Genomic DNA, 17,371 nt, shown 5'->3' with positions numbered 1-17,371 from the left:
ACAGTAGGTAGGTATACAGAATGAATGGCAGTGGATCAGCTAAACTGGGCCCCGCCATGTCTTGGTGACCTTCGCATCGCTGCCAACCGCTAAATAGCTTCAGTCACCAAGACTTAATATCCGATGGCTACAGCAACGCAGACACACCACAAACCTACATCTACTTGAACATCAAGAGAGAGGAAGAGCCACACGAGTAAAGAGACGAGAGCATGCAGCAGCTGCTCTGTGCATGATATTGGCTGCCTGGTATAAGGTACCGTTGGCGTGTGCTATCTACTGATTCTACCTGAACCATGTCGCTGTGAGGCGCTGCAGCCAAGGTTCCATCCTCAACTCCCCCTTGTTCGCCTTCAAGAGCTCAGGGCTCACTCCTCCTCGGCATATCGATCAGCCTCAGTGGCTTCCTTCTCCTTGGCGGCATCTTTGCCCTTCTTCTTCATCGAGAAGCGCCATCCGCTCATCCGACTCTCCCTGGACTCTCTCGACTTGGAGGGACCAAGTGAAGGGCTGCTTGCCAGGCTGTCAAAGCTCCGACCAAGCTGAGAGGCGTCCTCACCTAGGTCATCAATGTCGCCGATGCTGGACCGATGCTCCGCAGACATGTTTCTGTCAGAGTTCGTTGCACTGCCGGGTCCTTTCTTAAACAGCCCCGAGTCTTTGCTCAGCCTGGTCGACAGGCCAAACTTGCTGGAGCTGCCCTTGCGGAACAGCTTCATGACGACGTTATCTTGGTCCTTTGCAGCAGAGTCGGCGTTGGAATTGAGATCGGATGGCGTGTTGGATACGGTCGGGTCAAGTGTCAGCGAATCGTGGGACTCGGAAATGGAGGCCTGCGTGCGGATGGAATGGGTGTCTCGAGACATGTGCGCCTCCGATGGAAAGTCGTCCAGGCCGTGAGGAAACTCTATGCCGGGCGTTGAGGACTCCCTACCCTTGGCCTTTTCTTCCTTGTTCTTATCCTTGCCCTTGTCCTTGCTCTTCGACTTGTCTCTGTCAGCGCCGCGGAAGAAGTTCCCCATGAAGGTCGGGGCCGTAGGATTGAGACGCTGGTTAATCGACTTCAATGCCGTCGGCGGGCGCGAGCCTATGACTCCAATCTGACTGGGGGAGGTCTGGGGGTCAAGGAGATCATCATCGTCGAGGATGACATCTTCGGCAGAGGCCAACGTGGTTGTCAGGATCGACGGCGACCCGTGGATCGACGGACGCCTAGAGCCGCTTCTAGAAGGCCAACGATTGTCAGGCGACCACAGCCGATTCTTGGTGTTGAGCAAACCTCCTTGCTCCCCCTGGACACCCCATATAGAGCCGCTATCCGTAGACGGTCGCGGCAAGTCGACCGATGTGATCGACGGAGGCCTGGAGCCGTCAATGTCCCTGTCGGCAAATGCACCGCCGCTCGAACTGTTGCCAAAGGGAATGAGTCGACGCGCCGAGAAAGGTCGGGATGAGGCGAAGGGCGTTCCGGCGAAGTCGCCCGGTCCAGCGGAATTGCGGTTCATCCAAGAAGAAAAGTTGATCTTCCTGCGGTTTTCCAAGACTTCTTGCTCATCCGTTCCCCGGGGAAAGGACTGACTCTGTCCGGGTTTGAGCGTGCCAAGTGCAGGTCCCAGGTCATCCGCAGGCTTCGGGCCTCTGTTGCGCAGCGCCGCCAAAAGGCTGGACAGCCTGTGTCCCGTTGCGGGAGAAGTCGTGGAATTGGCAATACCCAGCGAAGACCCTGATGGTCGCCTCTCGCGATTCTCGGTGTACTGCGGAAATGGTAGGTTATGAGAGGACCCATGAGGGCTTGCGAACACATTGAAGGGTGGGCTTGAGGAAGCCGGCGATTGGATATCTTCGTCATCTGGCTGGATAGATTCAGGTAGCGCGTGATGTTCGGCGTCCAATTCGGGATCCTCCATCTCGTCAAAGATATTCGACGGGAGAAAGGAGCGAGCTGCAGATGGGCTCAACGGGCCGTTGGCCTCCCTAAGCTCCGCTTCCGTCTGGGCCTCGCCGTGGCCGTGGGTGGCCATGTCCATGAAGAGAGCCGGGCCAAATCCAGCGCTGGTGAAGCCAGCAGTCGGTTGATAGCCAGGTTCCGAGGGGATGACGGGGCTTGGCGACGGCAAGGTTGCATTCGGCGCCGAGCCGCTGTGCTGGCTCGGAGGCCTGGGCCGAGCGGACGGGGACACTTCGAAGTCAACGGCAGGGTTCGGAGCGGCGCCCTGATTGAGGAATTCGAGGTTGGACTGCTCGATCCTCAGCTGCTTCGTCACCAGGTGGATTTGTTGATCAAGCTCGTAGGCTCTCTTCGCCTCCGCCACCCAGCGAGCGTGCAGCTCCTTTCTCCGTGTCTCCCACTCCCTCCTGAGCCTCAAATCTTCTTCCTTCCACTGCTCGTCATGCGCGTCGGGAAGCTGTTCTCGAGCCGCCTTGAGATCCTGCAGCTGCTTTCCTTTGTCTTTCAACTCCGCCTCCAGTTCGGCACATTTATCCAAAAGCTCGGCATTGATCTGGTCGAGCTTCCGCACGTCCAGGTCCCTCTTCTCTGCCAAGGCGGCTTTCTGCGCCTCGAATCCCTCCCGATCTCTCTTCATCCGCTGAATCTCGGCATCCAGTTTGGAGACGTTATCTCGGGCCTTGGACTTCTTAGCTTCCCTGTCCCGTAGCTGCTGTTCCTTCTTCATACGATCTTTCTCTGCCGCTCGCATCTGCTCCATAGTAATTCGCACCATGGCCTTGAGCTGGGCTGTCTGCTCCTCCTTCTCCTTTAGCATCTGCCGCTTTCGCTCCTTTTCCCTTTTCAGCTCTTCTTCCTGCTGCAGCGACTCGGCCTCGTCTTTCGCATAAAGGGCTAGCGTATCCTCAATTTCCTTTCGAATGCCTTCAAACTTGCAGTTCAACTCGTCCAACGACAGTTCAGGACCATCCAGGATCGGGAGCTTGATGTGAGGCTGATCCATGCTCGCAACAGATGGCGAGTGGCGACGGTTGATGGTGTTACGCCTTTGCCCGGGCACAGAGCCGTTAGCCTCACGAGCGTTTGTCGAGCTTCCATCGAGCACCGGTGCAGCTTCGACAGAAGGCACGGGAAATTGGGCGTCGTCGGAGTCGTCGCTTTCATTGTCGCCGGGATTGATTCGAGGGTGATCCGGATCCGTAAAGCTAGTAGGCAACCGCGAGTTGCCCAAGAGTGGTCTCCCATCCTTGCCAAACGTCCGCAGCCGTAGGAGAGGACTGCCAGCCTGGAAGTTATTCGGCCCCACGGCAACAACGCGGATGTTGTAGAAATGATTCGGCTTCAGGCCAGTCACCGTTATAGCCACCTCGTTGCCTGGTGAATCCCCCACTATTGTTCGAGCTTTGTCAGACGACAGCCTCACACGAGGAAGTATGAGGTAGAACACAGCTGTTGCTAGCCGATACGTACCATGCACCCCGTTGACTTGGATGGAGTATTTCTGGACGGGTCGATTGCTGGTAGGGCGCGTCCAGCTGATCGTGGCCGCATCGGATCGAATGCCAGCGAGGCTGACGTCGGGAGGCTCGGGAATATCGACGCCCAGGATGTTGATGAGTTCGGGCACGGGTTTCCAGAGAGTCTGCCATCCACGGTGAAGCAGCCTGAACGGTGAGAGGGAAGACGCCCCGAGTTAGCAAAAACGGGGTCCGACAAAGCGCCACGCAGCATGCAGCGGAGGAGCAACAAACCAGAGCACGGCTCCGAGGGTGAGCGCCATCTTGAAGTGCTGGGCCAGCAAAGCATCGAGCTGGTAGTTGACAATGGCGTCGTGGGCACCGGCGTACATGCGCGCAGCGAGCTGGCGAGGGTCGACGAGCACGGCCGAGGCGCTGACGAGGATGTACAGAGCCTTGCGGTGGAAGGGCTGGGGACTACCAAGCCCCCAGAAGCCGACAGCGCTGAGGGAGAGAAGGGTCAGGGCTGGAAGCTCCCATGACATGTTCTCTGATGGACTTGGCCAGAAATGCCGACCCAGGCGGGAGGATGTCGGTAGTTGGAGGTTTGGAGGCGGGAAGAAAAGAGTAGCAGAAGGCTGACCCCAGTAAAAGCCAGGCCGCCGATTGGCCCGCTGGCAGAGGGCTGGCGCCTTTGTGTGCTTTTCTTTTTTTCCTGCTATTTTTTCCGGTCAACTTTGGGCTGGGTCTTGGGATCCCTGTACTTTTCCGTGTGCGTAGCCGTGCAACTTGGCCAGCTGGCACGGACAAGGAGAGGAGTACTAGGTATTGAGTGCGTGCTGAATGTCGTTTAGATACAAAGAACTGCCGACGATGAGAGAAGCTGTTAGCAGAGAAGCACGGCAGAACTAGGGAGCAAGAAGATCGCACAGTGTTGACTCAAAGGAATCCCTGGCAATAAGAGCAACTTTGGTGAGAGGGTTGTTGGTACCCTGACAACTTCAAGGTTAGAAGCTTCCAAGGAACACAGCCGAGGTCAGAGAGGTTCTTCGCAGCTGAGGTCTTGGTCGGCAGCCAGCTGAACGGATGAGGCTGTAGTCGGTACACCGTATGACTTGTGTGCTGTATGCAGTCATAGGTAAGGTAAGGTAGGTACCTACCTTATGTATGGTGTGGCGTTGGGTCAGCAAGGTACCTAAGGTACGTTGAAGTGGGAGAAGAAAAGGAGATCTAAAGAGGGCTCTTGAGTTGATAGTGCACAAGCAGAGTAAGAGAAGCTGAAGGAAACAAGCATTGACGTGCATGCATTAACAAAGGCGCTCCGTATCGGCAAAGTCAACCGCCTCAGGCTTGCAGCAGCAAAAGTCACCCAGTGCTGCAGGATTCTGCGGTCCTCGACGGAGAGGGTGGATCTAGGTAATAGTACTACTATCTGGCATCAACCCTTGCTAGGGCAAACCTGACAGAGAATGATGAAAAAAAGAAAAACCCCCCCCAGATCAATGAGGCTGCTTGCAAACGAGCTGATGGATGGGCTTGGCGACGTGGAAGAACTCTGAACACTCAAGAGAACAGGATCGTGATATCCGAGATCAACTGTGAAAGATGCAGCAGCTTCACAAGATTGTGCCAAGGGATCAAAAGGCTCTCCACCAAAGCAATTTATGGGCTTGCTTCTGGCTGCCTACATGTACATGTATCAGGTCCTGCCTGAAGCCGCGGTCACTTAAACAGGATTGTGAAGCAACTCGTGGTAGAAGAAACATGGAGGGAGCTTCTTACAAGCGGACATTAGTTGTTGAAGCAACAAGTGTTTGTTCAACTCGGATACAGTTCGTCCGCCATGATGTGGCCTTGGACTCTGCAAAACATGCTTCTAGCGGCTGCTTTGACGGTGGTGCTACCTGATATGCCAATTGACTATGTATTACAAGGCAATGGATACCTACCTACCTATAGAGGTAGCCTCGTGTTAGTTGGTGCCTCTCGGTTGGCTCGAATTCACATTGCCGTCGTCTTGCTGTGCGGTCTGGCTCCCTGCATACATGTACGATACGAAGTCAAACATGCATGTTGGTCGACAGCGAAATCTCGCAAATTGGGTGGCTGGGTGTCGGCAACAGAACATGGAAGCCTACCGTTGACGTCAGCGTGCCGTTTCTGGCCATAGATTCCGCTATGATGAATCTGTAATACCGTCGACCAAGATCACAGCATGGATTCCGGATCAGCAGTGATCCTCGTGAGGGGAAGAGAGCCTCGGTGCCCCTCCTGATCATGTCCCTCACCCTGTTCGCACGGGGGGGTTGGTAGAATCCGGCGGCACTTGTGTAATTTCGTGGTGTTTTCCAGACAACAGCCAAGAGGGAAAACAAGCTGATGCTCGAGGCTTGATGGAGAGTTGGTGATGCCGTCTTATCCTGAACCCGTAGTGGGCTGAGAAATGACATCTGCGTGTCCCTTGCCGTAGTACCTTGATACGACGCTTAATGAAGAGAGTACCTAGGGTACTAGTATAATGGCGATACCAGAACTGCTGTGTCCATGGACATAGGTAGAAAACTGATGATAGGTATTGCAGACCTGCCTGTGGTCGTCCGACAACTTGGACCTCAACTGCAGCCACCTCCATATTTGGGCTTTGCCTTGTGTTTATTAGTAAACTGCACGGCGCCCGTGGCTCATGATTGCAGACACCAGTAACAAGACCAGAGTCGAAAGATCGAATCGAGATCAGGCCCTGGCTCTTCGACTCATCTCTGGCATGCTTGGTCTGTCAGGTGAGCCACTCTGTATTACGGGGGAATTTGCTTCTGCGAGACCCCCATGGTCAGGGATGCCTGCAATTTCGACGGTGATGCTTCAGTCTGAGCGTAAGAAGCCAGTCATCACAGACCAAAATGGCAAAAGGCGGGAGAAGAAGGAAGCCCTAGAGCCTCGGCTTGTTGGGGTCTGATTCGTTCCACGACCAGTATTACGTTGTTCTTTTGCAAGGCGCTTTTCCGCCTGATGTCCCATGGAAATGGTTGAGGCACATGATGGGCCGTGGTTCGGCAAGGCCAAGTCGCCTGTACTTGGGGGGAACCCCGGGTTCGCCGCCCGACGTCCCGCCGCTGTTCAACGCCTGGCAAATCTCGCTCCCCGCGCTGACTTGGGCCGCTGGACGCACAAGCCCCTTGCCCCTGCCGACTGCCAGCGTACAGCGACAGCGACAGGACCTCCTGAAAGTGGCCCGCTGGAGGGCAGCAAAGGGGGCGCGCCAGAGCCGGAACGGAGAGTACAGCGCAGGTAGCGGGTACATACAGTACCTTAGGTAGCACTTTGCCGGCCAAACCCCCACAGCGCTTGTCAAACGGACGACTGGACCTGGAGAGTCCCGGTCGCCCAGGCCTTGGGATCATGTGCCTGCAGCAGCTTGTTGGATCAACGGACAGGCAGCACGTTCTCAACAATTGGCCGGCCCGCATTTGCCACCGTTTCCTTTGGCTTGGACCTCTGGCTGTCTGTTCTGTGCGTGGTTTCTCCTCGATAGAGTGCGAGGCTGCGTTAAGCTTTGGTGCTGCTTCTCACGATCGCCTCATCGCCTGCATGTTTCAGCGGCCATTTCTGCGCGCATTGCAGCAGCCCAAGGGTTGGTACCTGGGTACCTGACGATACTTGCCAGGTACCTGCGCCGTACGGACAGCAGCGGCGGGTGCGCAAGTCCCGGAAATTTCACATGCCAGGTCTCGGCGCCGTCTGAAACCGACGTCACCACTGGGCATCCCAACAAAGATCCACTTGCTGGCCAGGGCTGCCCCCAATTCTTCCAGCTCATACAAAGTCTGGAGAGTGCCCAAAGAGAGCGTCTGCAGCTCATCCAATTCTATTCGTCTGCAGGATCCTCGAGTCGCTCTCTTTGAATCGCCGTCGTTCGTTAACAACTACAACAGGAGCAAGAACAAGGACAGACACAAGGACAGACACACAGTACGAACGCTGAGGCCATCGCTTTTTGGGGGGAGACGCAACCGACTCCTGCACTCGGGAAACAGACAAAGACACAGCCGGCACGATGCAGTACGTGCGGAACCTCAGCGACTCGGTTTCCACGGCCTGGAACTCCATCAACCCGGCGACGCTGAGCGGTGCCATTGACGTGATTGTCGTCGAGCGCGAGGACGGCACCTTGGCCTGCTCGCCCTTCCACGTCCGCTTCGGCAAGTTTTCGCTCCTGCGCCCGTACGAGAAGAAGGTCGAGTTCCGCATCAATGGCGTCAAGCAGCCCTACTCCATGAAGCTGGGCGAGGGCGGCGAGGCCTTCTTCGTCTTCGAGACGTCCGACTCCATCCCCGAGTCCATGCAGACGTCTCCGCTGGTCTCGCCGGCAAGCAGCCCGCCGTTTGGGCCGGCAGATGCCTCTTCGGCCATGGCAGAGCCGGAGTCTCTGGAGCTTGATGGGGACGCTGGGAAGCCCCGTCGACCGTCGCCCGCCATCATCCAGCCCCAGACGGACGAGAATGGTACGTCCTGACAAACTCCTCCTGCTAGTAGTAACCATCGCATATGGGTGCAAGACATGAGTGCTCACTTCAAGCGGTAGGCATGATCACACCTCTATCGTCCTCCCCTACCCTGTCGTCTTCTCAGCCTGCGTCTGGTAGCTGGCGCAAGGCCTTTGATCGTCGACCTCACAGCGACGACGTCTTGCGGAAACCGGTGCGGCACCACGACGAAGCTATTTCGGATAACGAGAGCCCGTCCGAGTCAGAAAAATCTCACAGCCCTCCGCCCCTGGGACCTCAGGAAGCCATCGCACGCGCCAGAGCGCTGTCCAAGGGACTCTCCGCGGTCAACATTCCAACGCACATCACCGAGACGGGAGATCTGATGCTGGATATGACGGGCTTCAAGAGCAGTGAGGAGGACATGCTGCGTGCCGAGGTCCTCGCGCGCAACATCCTGTCGGAGGAAATGGATGGCAACTACGACATCGGAGCCTTGTTTGGCTTTGATGAGGAGGGAAACCTCTGGGTCTACAGCAGCGAGGACGCCAAGCAGGCTGCTATGAACAAGACGATTGAGTCGTCGCTTCAAGCCCACCGCCGCGCAGTCGCTGCTGATGCCATATCGGATCCGGGCTACCAGAGCGACGGCAGCGACATCGCGTCCGCACCACACGCGCCCTCTCACCGGCGCACAGAGTCCGACGCCGGCCCTGGCGGCATGCATACGCCTCCTCGAACTCCGACCGGCTCCCTCGAGCCGCCCAAGAGCTACGCAAAGACGCTTCGACTGACTAGCGATCAGTTGAAGGAGATGAACTTGAAGTACGGAGAAAACCCCATGAGCTTCACTGTCAACAGGGCGACGTGCGCTGCCAACCTGTACCTTTGGAAGCACCACACTCCCGTGGTCATCTCGGACATTGACGGCACCATCACCAAGTCTGATGCCCTTGGCCATGTGCTCAACATGATTGGCCGAGACTGGACTCACTCTGGCATCGCAAAGCTCTACAGCGATATTGCCGCCAATGGCTACAACATCATGTACCTGACGAGCCGCTCCGTTGGACAGGCCGACACGACGCGCGCTTACCTGAACAATATCGTCCAGGATGGCTTCAGGATGCCTCACGGCCCGACCATTCTGTCTCCCGACCGAACCATGGCCGCCCTGCGCCGCGAAGTCTACCTGCGGAAACCGCACGTGTTCAAGATGGCAACGCTACGGGACATTCGCAACCTGTATGGGCCAAACGGCGGTCCATTCTACGCCGGGTTTGGCAACCGTCTCACCGACCAAATCTCGTACCGAACGGTGGACGTACCGCGAACCCGCATCTTCACCATCAACTCCAACTCGGAGGTATCACTCGACCTTCTGAGCCTTAACAAACTCAAGATGACCTATGTCAATATCAATGAGGTTGTGGACCACTATTTCCCCCCTGTCGACACCCTGGTCAGGGGTGGCGGGGAGGAGTACACCGACTTCATGTACTGGCGAGATGACCCCCTCAAGATTGATGATTTCTCGGCTAGCGAAAGCGAGGATGACGAACATGACGACCAGGGCAGTGCTTACACCGACGATGAAGAAGAAGAGGAGGAGGAGGAGGAGGATGAGGAAGTCGGCGAGGGCATGGGAGATAGCTACATCTCGCACGAGGAATACGACGACGACGAAGACGAGGAGGAGGAGATTCTCGAGAGCATCGAGCACGATGACGCCGATGACGAGGAGAATTACGAAGATGAAGTCGACGACGAAGACGCTGAGGCATCCGGCGACGAAACTCGGGTGGTGGAAGATGTCACAGCCGAGATAATTACTGGGGTTGGTGACCTTTCCGTTGAAGAGAAGGCGAGAAAACAAGAAGACGACGACAAAAAGAAACAAGGCTAAACAAGGGGATGTCTGCTCTTTCTAGAACGATTGCGGAACCGTCGTGCAGGAGAACGACCCGCCGGTCGTTGAGGTACCCGTCGAGATCCGACCTCCCTCGATTTCGTCATAACGCGGCGCCACCCTCCTTGATCTTTGCTGTCTACTTCCTTGTCTTTTGAGCGGCTTGAGCGTTCGCTTTGCTTATTTCTCGATGTTCGCTGTCCGCTTCCTCACGGTCGCGGCAGCGAATTTACACGTCCAGCTTTTGGTTATTCGAATGGTGGAGGAGAGAAAAGACGCTCTTCGGAAGCAGCGCCGAGGTTCGACACCTTTTTCTTTTCTTTTCACCCCCCCATTCCTACTTCCAACTGGACAGCACATAGCGAGGCGTTTTCGGGTCTGGTATTGCATGGTTTTTTCTGTTGGAAAGTTGAGCGCGCACAAAGACGAACGGACAAAAGCAGAAAAGTCAACCCTTTTTTTGCGTCGGCTTTTCTTGTGGCAATGTGGCGACATGCGCAGGTGTTATTGAGCGACTTTGATAAGACAATGCGTGTCGTCTTCTCTTTTCTTTCAATTGCTTTTCTTGTTTGATTATACGGTGGCTGCTTTGCGACTTGTTGAATGTTTCAGGGATCGTTTGGGGGTTTCTATAGAATTTCGGCGTCAAGCAATCTTCAAATCATAGATGTACAATCAAAAAGTGTTGAACAGATTCAAATATCCAATTTCATCTATGTGCTCTGCCTTCTCGTAATTTCGCCCCATCTTTTTACATCCCGATTTTATACATGAGCCTGTCATTTCCATACATATCCCAGCCATTCATCCATGTATTCAAAGTTTGACTTTTTCTTTTCTTTTTTTTAGTTGCCCCCTTTACTTTTGTCCGTCCATGTGCTTGATGCGAATCTCCACCGCTCTCCTGTGAGCTTCGAGCTCCTCGACCTTGGCCAGCTGCATGACTGCTCCGCCGACGTTGCGAAGGCCCTCGGCCGTGAGGTTGGAGCTGGTGATGTGCTTCTGGAAGGATCCGAGGTTGACGCCCGAGTACTGCTTGGCGAAGCCGTAGGTTGCTACAACGCTTGTCAGCACGAGTTTTCCCTCTATGAGATGATGTAAGGTGACAAGGGGGGGGGAGCATTGAGGAGACTTACGTAGTGAGTGGTTGACACCGGCAGAGTAATCGCCAACGCTCTCGGGCGTCCACTCGCCGATAAAGACACTGCCCGCGTTCATGACGAGGTCGACGACCTTGGCGGCGTCCTTGATCTGCAGGATCAGATGCTCGGGCGCGTACTCGTTGCTGATCCTCATGGCCTCGTCAATCGTCTTGACGAGGACAGACACGGAGTGGGCAATGGAGCCGCGCACAATGTCGACTCTAGGCAAGGCGAGCGCCTGGTTGTGCACCTCGTCCTCAATGGCCTGGAGCTGCTCCTCGGTGAGGTCGACGGCGATGAGGATGACCTGGCTGTCGACGCCGTGCTCCGCCTGGGAGAGCAGGTCGGAGGCCACGAAGGCGGGATTGGCGTCCTTGTCGGCGATGACGAGGACCTCGGACGGGCCGGCGGGCATGTCGATGCTGACGCCGGCGTTGGTGTCGTTGCTGACGTGCATCTTGGCCGCCGTGACGAACTGGTTGCCGGGGCCGAGGATCTTGTCGACCTTGCTGACGCTCTCGGTGCCGTAGGCCATGGCGGCGACGGCCTGGGCGCCGCCGGCGAGGACGATGCTCTCGGCGCCGACCTTGTGGGCGGCGTAGACGATCTCGGGCGTCACGCTGCCGTCGGCACGGGGCGGAGACGCCAGGACAATCTTCTTGCAGCCGGCCACCATGGCGGGGACGCCGAGCATGAGCGCCGTGCTGGGCAGGACGGCGGTGCCGCCGGGGACGTAGAGGCCGACGCGCTCAATCGGCCTCGAGAAGCGGCTGCAGACGACGCCGGGCATGGTCTCGACCTGGAGCGTCTTGTCGTCCTTTTGGGCGGCGTGGAACTTGCGGATGTTTTCGAACGAGGTGTCGATGGCCTTGATGGTCTCCTCGGGGAGCTGCATCAGCTCCTTGGGGAAGGGGGCCTTGAGGACTGGCGATGTCAAGGAGGTGGCCTTTTCAAATTTGTGAGTGTAAGAAAGGACGGCCTTGTCTCCGTTCTTGCGAACATCTTCGATGATCGGGGTGACGATCTTGAGGATGGCATCGGGAGACTTTTGTGACGGCCGCTTAAGGATCTCGAGCAGCTCTGCCTCTGTGGCGCTGACCGCGTCGATCCTCCGCATGGCGATCCGGTCACTCTTGGGCTTTTCGGCTTCAGCTGGCTTCGCCGGGGCCGCGGCAGCAGACGGCTTGATTCCTTCTTTATCGGCCCATTTGCCCTTGGCGTCGCCCGTCCTCCTCTTGACCTTGAGGCCCTTTGCATCCAGGTTGGCAGCAATATCTGCCAGACTGACTCCAGCGCCAACAGCCCGCGTGAGAGCAAAGTAGATCAGGTCAGCGGCTTCAAAGGCAACCTCCTCCGGGGTCTTGGCGTCGCACAGCTCTTCGGCCTCCTCCATGATCTTTGCCCGCAGCAGCTTCTCATCGGAGAAGAGCCTGGCGGTGTATGAGCCCGCAGGGGCAGACTCTTTCCTGGACTTGAGCGTCTGCTCCAGCCTCGCAATGCCGGTCAACTCGCCAAAGCAGCCAAACTGCTCGAGGTGGCAGAAGCGGCCCTTCTGGTTGACGACAAACTTGAGCGTGTCATTGTCGCAGTCCAGCGCGATGCGGACAAGCTCCTGAGTGTCTCCAGAAGTAGCTCCCTTCACCCACAGCCCTCGTTTGCGGCTCTGATAGACGCCCGTCTGCGTCCGCAGCGCCTCCAAAATGCTCTCCTCGCTCGTGTAAGCCAGCCCCAGGGCAATCCCGTGCACATCAGTCACCACCGTCGGGATGAGGCCATCGGCGCGGTCCGACTTCCAGTATGTCGCAATGGCCTTGGAAAGCAGAAGCTTGCTGCTATCGGTCTTGTCGGTCGTCAGTCCGGTCGAGGGCAGGACGGGGATCGCATTGCATTTTGTGGCGACCTCGATGAAGTGGTCGAGAGCGACATCCGGCACCGGCTTCAGGTAGAGCACCTTGAGCTTCTGGGCCCGCGCCTCCTCGGCAAACTTGTCGACATTGGAAGCCTTGGGGTCAAAGTCCTTGATCAGGAGGCCGTGCTCAGAGGCCGCAGAGAGGTCGAGCTTCGACACAGCCGGCAGCACTCTGGCGCCCAGCTCAGCGTATTGTGACAGCGACTCGGGCGCAACGAATACGGTGCGAGCCCCGCCATCGAGCAGCGCATACACATCGTCCGTGGACGACAGCGCCGAGGCGTCGATGTGGGCGTGGAACTCGGAGCTGTGGCGCTTGAAGAAGCGGAAGAGCTTGTCGAGGATCTGCGGCGACGCCTCGAGGAACGGGCTGGCGAGGATGGAAACCTCTTCGCGACTGAGGCCGTCGAGCTTGGCCAATCCCGGAGGGACGGCGACACTGACGAGGAACGGCAGGGGGAGAACCGTCTCCATGGTGGTACCGGGCACGGCAATTGGTAGTGGGAGGATCGAATGGAGGGGATAGACTGAGAAAATAGTCAAAGATGAAGAGTCGAGGGATGTTATATGACGCCGCTTCTCCCCGTCCAGTGAGTCAATCCAGGATCAAATCGCCTGGAAAAAACACCTCGAGTGACCGGGACCGGCACTTGGATCGGCGGCACCGACCTCAAATTTTTGGTGGGGTCGCCACCTGCACTGAGGTGCTGTTGCTGCAAGCGTGCGCGCTGAATCCGTCCGCTGTTCTTCGCCTTCTAGCGCCTTGGAACCCCTCCAACGAGCCCCTCCAACCCTTCCAATCCCCTCCAGGGCGCCCAGAGGTGCGCTGCAGCTGTTGCCGCTACAGCCTGTGAGCGTCCGCTGGGAATTGGGATGTTCCCATTGGCTAATATTTAAGGTGTGGTCTGTGCGCGCTCGACGCAGCATAGATACTCATTCGGATTAACGATGTTCCGCAGTAACCTCATTCAGCCGCGTGCCGCGATTGAAGCGAACCTCGAGTTCAAGTTCGACTGACAACTCTCACCTTCAGCCTCGTCAGTTGCGTCGCAGAGGCGCATACCGGGAGCAGGTATCCATCAGTCATTGTTCATTTCGATACCCCTCAAGAAACTCCACAATCTCATGCTCCGCTAAGTCGACGCCTTTCTTCGAATCACTTGCTGCTAGGGCGCGCATTCAATCTGCGTCGCCTGCATCTTCCACATTCTCCAAGCTTCCCTCAGCTCTCCTCCCGTCAACACACCTCGCTCCATCTCTCTGCCCCCATCGCCGACCATGTCTTCCAGCCAACCACAGACAAACGGCGTCGTCGCTCCGTCCGTCAACACATCTCAACAAACGATTCCAAACACTCAATCGACAACCACAAGCCAGCCTCCCCCCGCCGCCGGCTCCTCTTCCCAACCACCTGCACAATCGCCCACACACCAGCAGCCGCCCTCTGTCGCGCCGAAACCGCGAGACGCACGCCTCGTTGAGCTGCTTCTCACCTCACAGGGCGTCACGGCTTACGAACAACGAGTGCCTCTTCTGCTCCTGGACTTCGCATACAGACATACCTCCTCTGTCCTTAGCGACGCACTGCACCTCTCGGGGGACCCCTACATCTCGCAAGCTGGATCCAAGCCATCGGCTTCCGGCGCAGGCGCCACCGCCCCGCCGTCGGGCGATGCCAGCGTCAGCGCAAATGCCGTCAAGGTCGCCATCGCCGCGCGTCTAGGCTACCAGTTCCGCGGAGGAAGCAGCGGCGGCGGCATCAGCAAGGAGTACATGCAGGAGCTCGCCCGCGAGCGCAACAAGGTCGCCCTGCCAAAGATTGTGCCCAACGAATGGGGCGTGCGGCTGCCGAGCGAGAGGTTCGTGCTTAGTGGCACGAGCTGGGGGCTCAAGGACATGTGGGACGAGGAAGACATGGACGACGACGACGAGAGCTCGGCTTCTCAGCAGGGCGGTGATGCCATGGAAGGCATTGAGGGGCCGGATCCCGAGGATATCGGTGGAGATGGCGTTGAGGGAGGGACTGTGGATGATGTCTTTGGCGACGATGTGGATGCAGAAATGGCTGAGGAGGCTTGAGCAGTTATAGGTGGAGTCTGCGAATGACTTGAAACTCGGAATGATTTTACCAGGGTCTTGGATGCCGGGCGTTTTGGGCGTTGGGGGAAAGGAGCAAGATGTGCAGAGTGGCTTCGTTGCCCTCTTTCTCTCCGAAATATCGTTTCTGTCCGCCTTGTATACTACCTGCTATATACCTCACAATAGACGGATAGGTGGATATCACAAGCTCTTTCAGAATATCAACCACCAATAGTGGAAAAGGGGGTGGTAGCTGCTGATTTGGCTATGCCATTATCTTACAACATGAATGGCCTCGCATGAAGGTCCAAATAGCGTGAATACTTCTTGCATATCATGCCCAAGAAAAGCAACTTAATTACTCTGCCACATCACCACCTCATGGATGACACCTGGTTATGAGAATGTGGGAAATTTATGTTACACTAGCCTTTAAAACGGTATCTCATACACTCTATACCCGGATCTTTTGCTTTTTTTCTTTTCAGACAAGTCCGCCCCTGCTCCATTCGCTTCGCATCCGCTCTCCCACCCTTAAAACTTGGGCTTCATGGTGTTCCGCAGTCGCTGGTAGTCAAACAGAGCCTCAATCTTTCCAACAGCGCTGATGGCAATGTCCTTGTCCCAGAGGTATCGGTTGGCGAAGTCGGTGACATCCTTGTCGGTGATGGCGTCGATCTTGCGCTCAATCTCGCCGGGGCTGGCGCGGCGGCCAGTGGTGATGAGCTGGCGGCCAATGTCCTCGGCAACGGCGGTGGTGCCGTCCAGGGACAGCAGGATGGAGGCCTTCAGCTGGGCCTTGGCGCGCTCAACCTCGGCTTCGCTGACGTTGTAGCAGAGACGCATCCACTCACGGATGGCGAAGTGGACGAGGTCGTCGAGGCGGGTGGCGTTATCGGTGACGAGGTAGATGCCCCAGAGACTACAGAGTTGGGCAATTAGTTTGACATTCATCCAGGCAAGTCGTACTGGCTACGTCGCCATTTATACGTACCCAGTGTCGCTGTAGCTGGTGGAGAAGCTCATGAAGCTGTTGGCCAGGTCGTGCTTGTGAACGTAGCCGCTGAGCTTGCCGCCCTGGTGAGGGGCGTTGCCCATGGCCTTGTCGTAGTTGCCAACAATGGCCTGAGCGACGAGAGCAGTGTAGTAGTCATCAGAGTTCCAGCTGACACCCTCAACAGCAATGGCGACGTTGGCAGTGGGCATGGTGTCGTCGCGGACACGCACGTCAGAGCCAATGAAGTCGGCCTTCTGCTTAGACAGGACATAGGCCTCGGTCTCGGGTCCGTGGCTGGCAAGGCCGGAGAAGTGCTTCTCGGCGAGCTCGACCAGCTGCTCGTGGGGAACGCCACCGGCAGCGGCGAGAACCATGCGGTCGGCGGTGTAGTTGTTCTTGATGTAGTTGACGAGCTCGGTGCGGGTAATGTCACGGATGTTCTGGCGGGGGCCGAGGATGGTGCGGCCAAGGGGCTGGTGCTGGAAGGCAGTGGCGTGCAGGTGGTCGAAGACAACCTCCTCAACCTGCTTCTCGACCTCCTCGGACTCTCGGAGAATGACGTCGCGCTCGCGCTCGATGGCGGACTGCTCGAGCTTGGAGTTCTGCAGAATATCGGCCAGGATGTCGACGGTCTGGGGAATATCGGAGTTGAAGGCCTTGGCAAAGTAGACGGTGTTCTCGCGCTGTAAAGCCGTGTCAGTGGTTCGAGTTTTTTTCTATTTTCCCTCGGCATCATCTCTCCATGGATGCGCCCATTGCGACTTGAAGAGGGTAAATTTTCAGACGAACCGAGGTGTAGGCGTTGAGGTGACCACCCATGTTCTCAATCTCGAGTTCCAATTGGTGCTGTGATCGCTTTGCGGTGCCCTGGAAGCAGCTGTCAGCCATTGCCGGCCCTCTCATGATGCCACATCGGGACATCCCACCTTGAAGGCCAGGTGCTCGAGGAAGTGGGCAGTGCCGTTGGTCTCGTTGGTCTCAGCACGGGAGCCGGCGTCGATCCACATGCCGACGGTCGAGGTCTGAGCCCATGGTGAGTATTCAGTAGCGACCTGGAGTGCGTCGGTCAGCAAAAGAGTCGTCCACAGGCCAATTGGCCGTCGAGGCTGGCGCTCACAGTCAGGCCGTTCTTGAGCGTCGTCGTCTGCGTCTTGCCGACGGTGGAGGGCGTAGCAAAGCCCCGGCGCAAGCCTGACAGGCCGGAACGGGCTCGCAGGCCTTGCGACAGGTTCAGAGCTAATCTGCGGGACGCCATGGCGGAGGTTTGGGCGATTGATGGTCAATTGAGCGGTTTGATGAAATCTTTCGACGCTGCTCGGCAAGAAGCTTTGCTGAAGCGGGTTGTGGCCTTAGTTTCGAGGCTGCGGACCGCTTAGTCATTCCGACCGTCTCCGACGCCCGACGACAGGAAAGGCACTCGTCCAATCAGAGGCGCGGATTTACTAA

General features: G+C 57.0%; 5 protein-coding genes across 5 annotated transcripts; 2 read left to right on the top strand and 3 right to left on the bottom strand.

Annotated features, from left to right (window-relative positions):
• Positions 1-368: 368 nt before the first annotated feature.
• On the bottom strand, positions 369-3,950 carry TRIREDRAFT_64421 (uncharacterized protein; the record flags this gene model as incomplete). The annotated part of the gene is made up of 3 exons (XM_006966721.1): positions 369-3,287; positions 3,426-3,612; positions 3,700-3,950. 3 exons carry the CDS (start codon positions 3,948-3,950, stop codon positions 369-371), a joined length of 3,357 nt encoding a protein of 1,118 aa, XP_006966783.1.
• Positions 3,951-7,272: 3,322 nt separating this feature from the next.
• TRIREDRAFT_79560 (uncharacterized protein) lies at positions 7,273-9,795 on the top strand (the record flags this gene model as incomplete). Its single annotated transcript, XM_006966818.1, has 2 exons — positions 7,273-7,907; positions 7,988-9,795. The coding sequence occupies exons 1-2, from the start codon at positions 7,460-7,462 to the stop codon at positions 9,793-9,795; spliced, it is 2,256 nt and encodes a 751-aa protein (XP_006966880.1). The 5' UTR covers positions 7,273-7,459.
• Positions 9,796-10,656: 861 nt separating this feature from the next.
• On the bottom strand, positions 10,657-13,323 carry TRIREDRAFT_4654 (histidinol dehydrogenase; the record flags this gene model as incomplete). Its single annotated transcript, XM_006966634.1, has 2 exons — positions 10,657-10,853; positions 10,935-13,323. 2 exons carry the CDS (start codon positions 13,321-13,323, stop codon positions 10,657-10,659), a joined length of 2,586 nt encoding a protein of 861 aa, XP_006966696.1.
• A 984-nt stretch (positions 13,324-14,307) lies between these two features.
• On the top strand, positions 14,308-14,745 carry TRIREDRAFT_33704 (uncharacterized protein; the record flags this gene model as incomplete). Its single annotated transcript, XM_006966658.1, has 1 exon — positions 14,308-14,745. A coding segment is annotated over one exon (438 nt), but the record flags the coding sequence as incomplete, so codon positions are not given.
• A 666-nt stretch (positions 14,746-15,411) lies between these two features.
• Positions 15,412-17,180, bottom strand: TRIREDRAFT_122703 (uncharacterized protein; the record flags this gene model as incomplete). The annotated part of the gene is made up of 5 exons (XM_006966720.1): positions 15,412-15,850; positions 15,923-16,608; positions 16,715-16,792; positions 16,852-16,977; positions 17,043-17,180. 5 exons carry the CDS (start codon positions 17,178-17,180, stop codon positions 15,463-15,465), a joined length of 1,416 nt encoding a protein of 471 aa, XP_006966782.1. The 3' UTR covers positions 15,412-15,462.
• Between the last annotated feature and the right edge of the window lie 191 nt (positions 17,181-17,371).

Source organism: Trichoderma reesei (genome assembly GCF_000167675.1).
Source record: "Trichoderma reesei QM6a unplaced genomic scaffold TRIREscaffold_14, whole genome shotgun sequence".
Taxonomy (NCBI): Eukaryota; Fungi; Ascomycota; class Sordariomycetes; order Hypocreales; family Hypocreaceae; genus Trichoderma; species Trichoderma reesei.
This window is presented reverse-complemented; position numbering and strand designations above follow the sequence as displayed.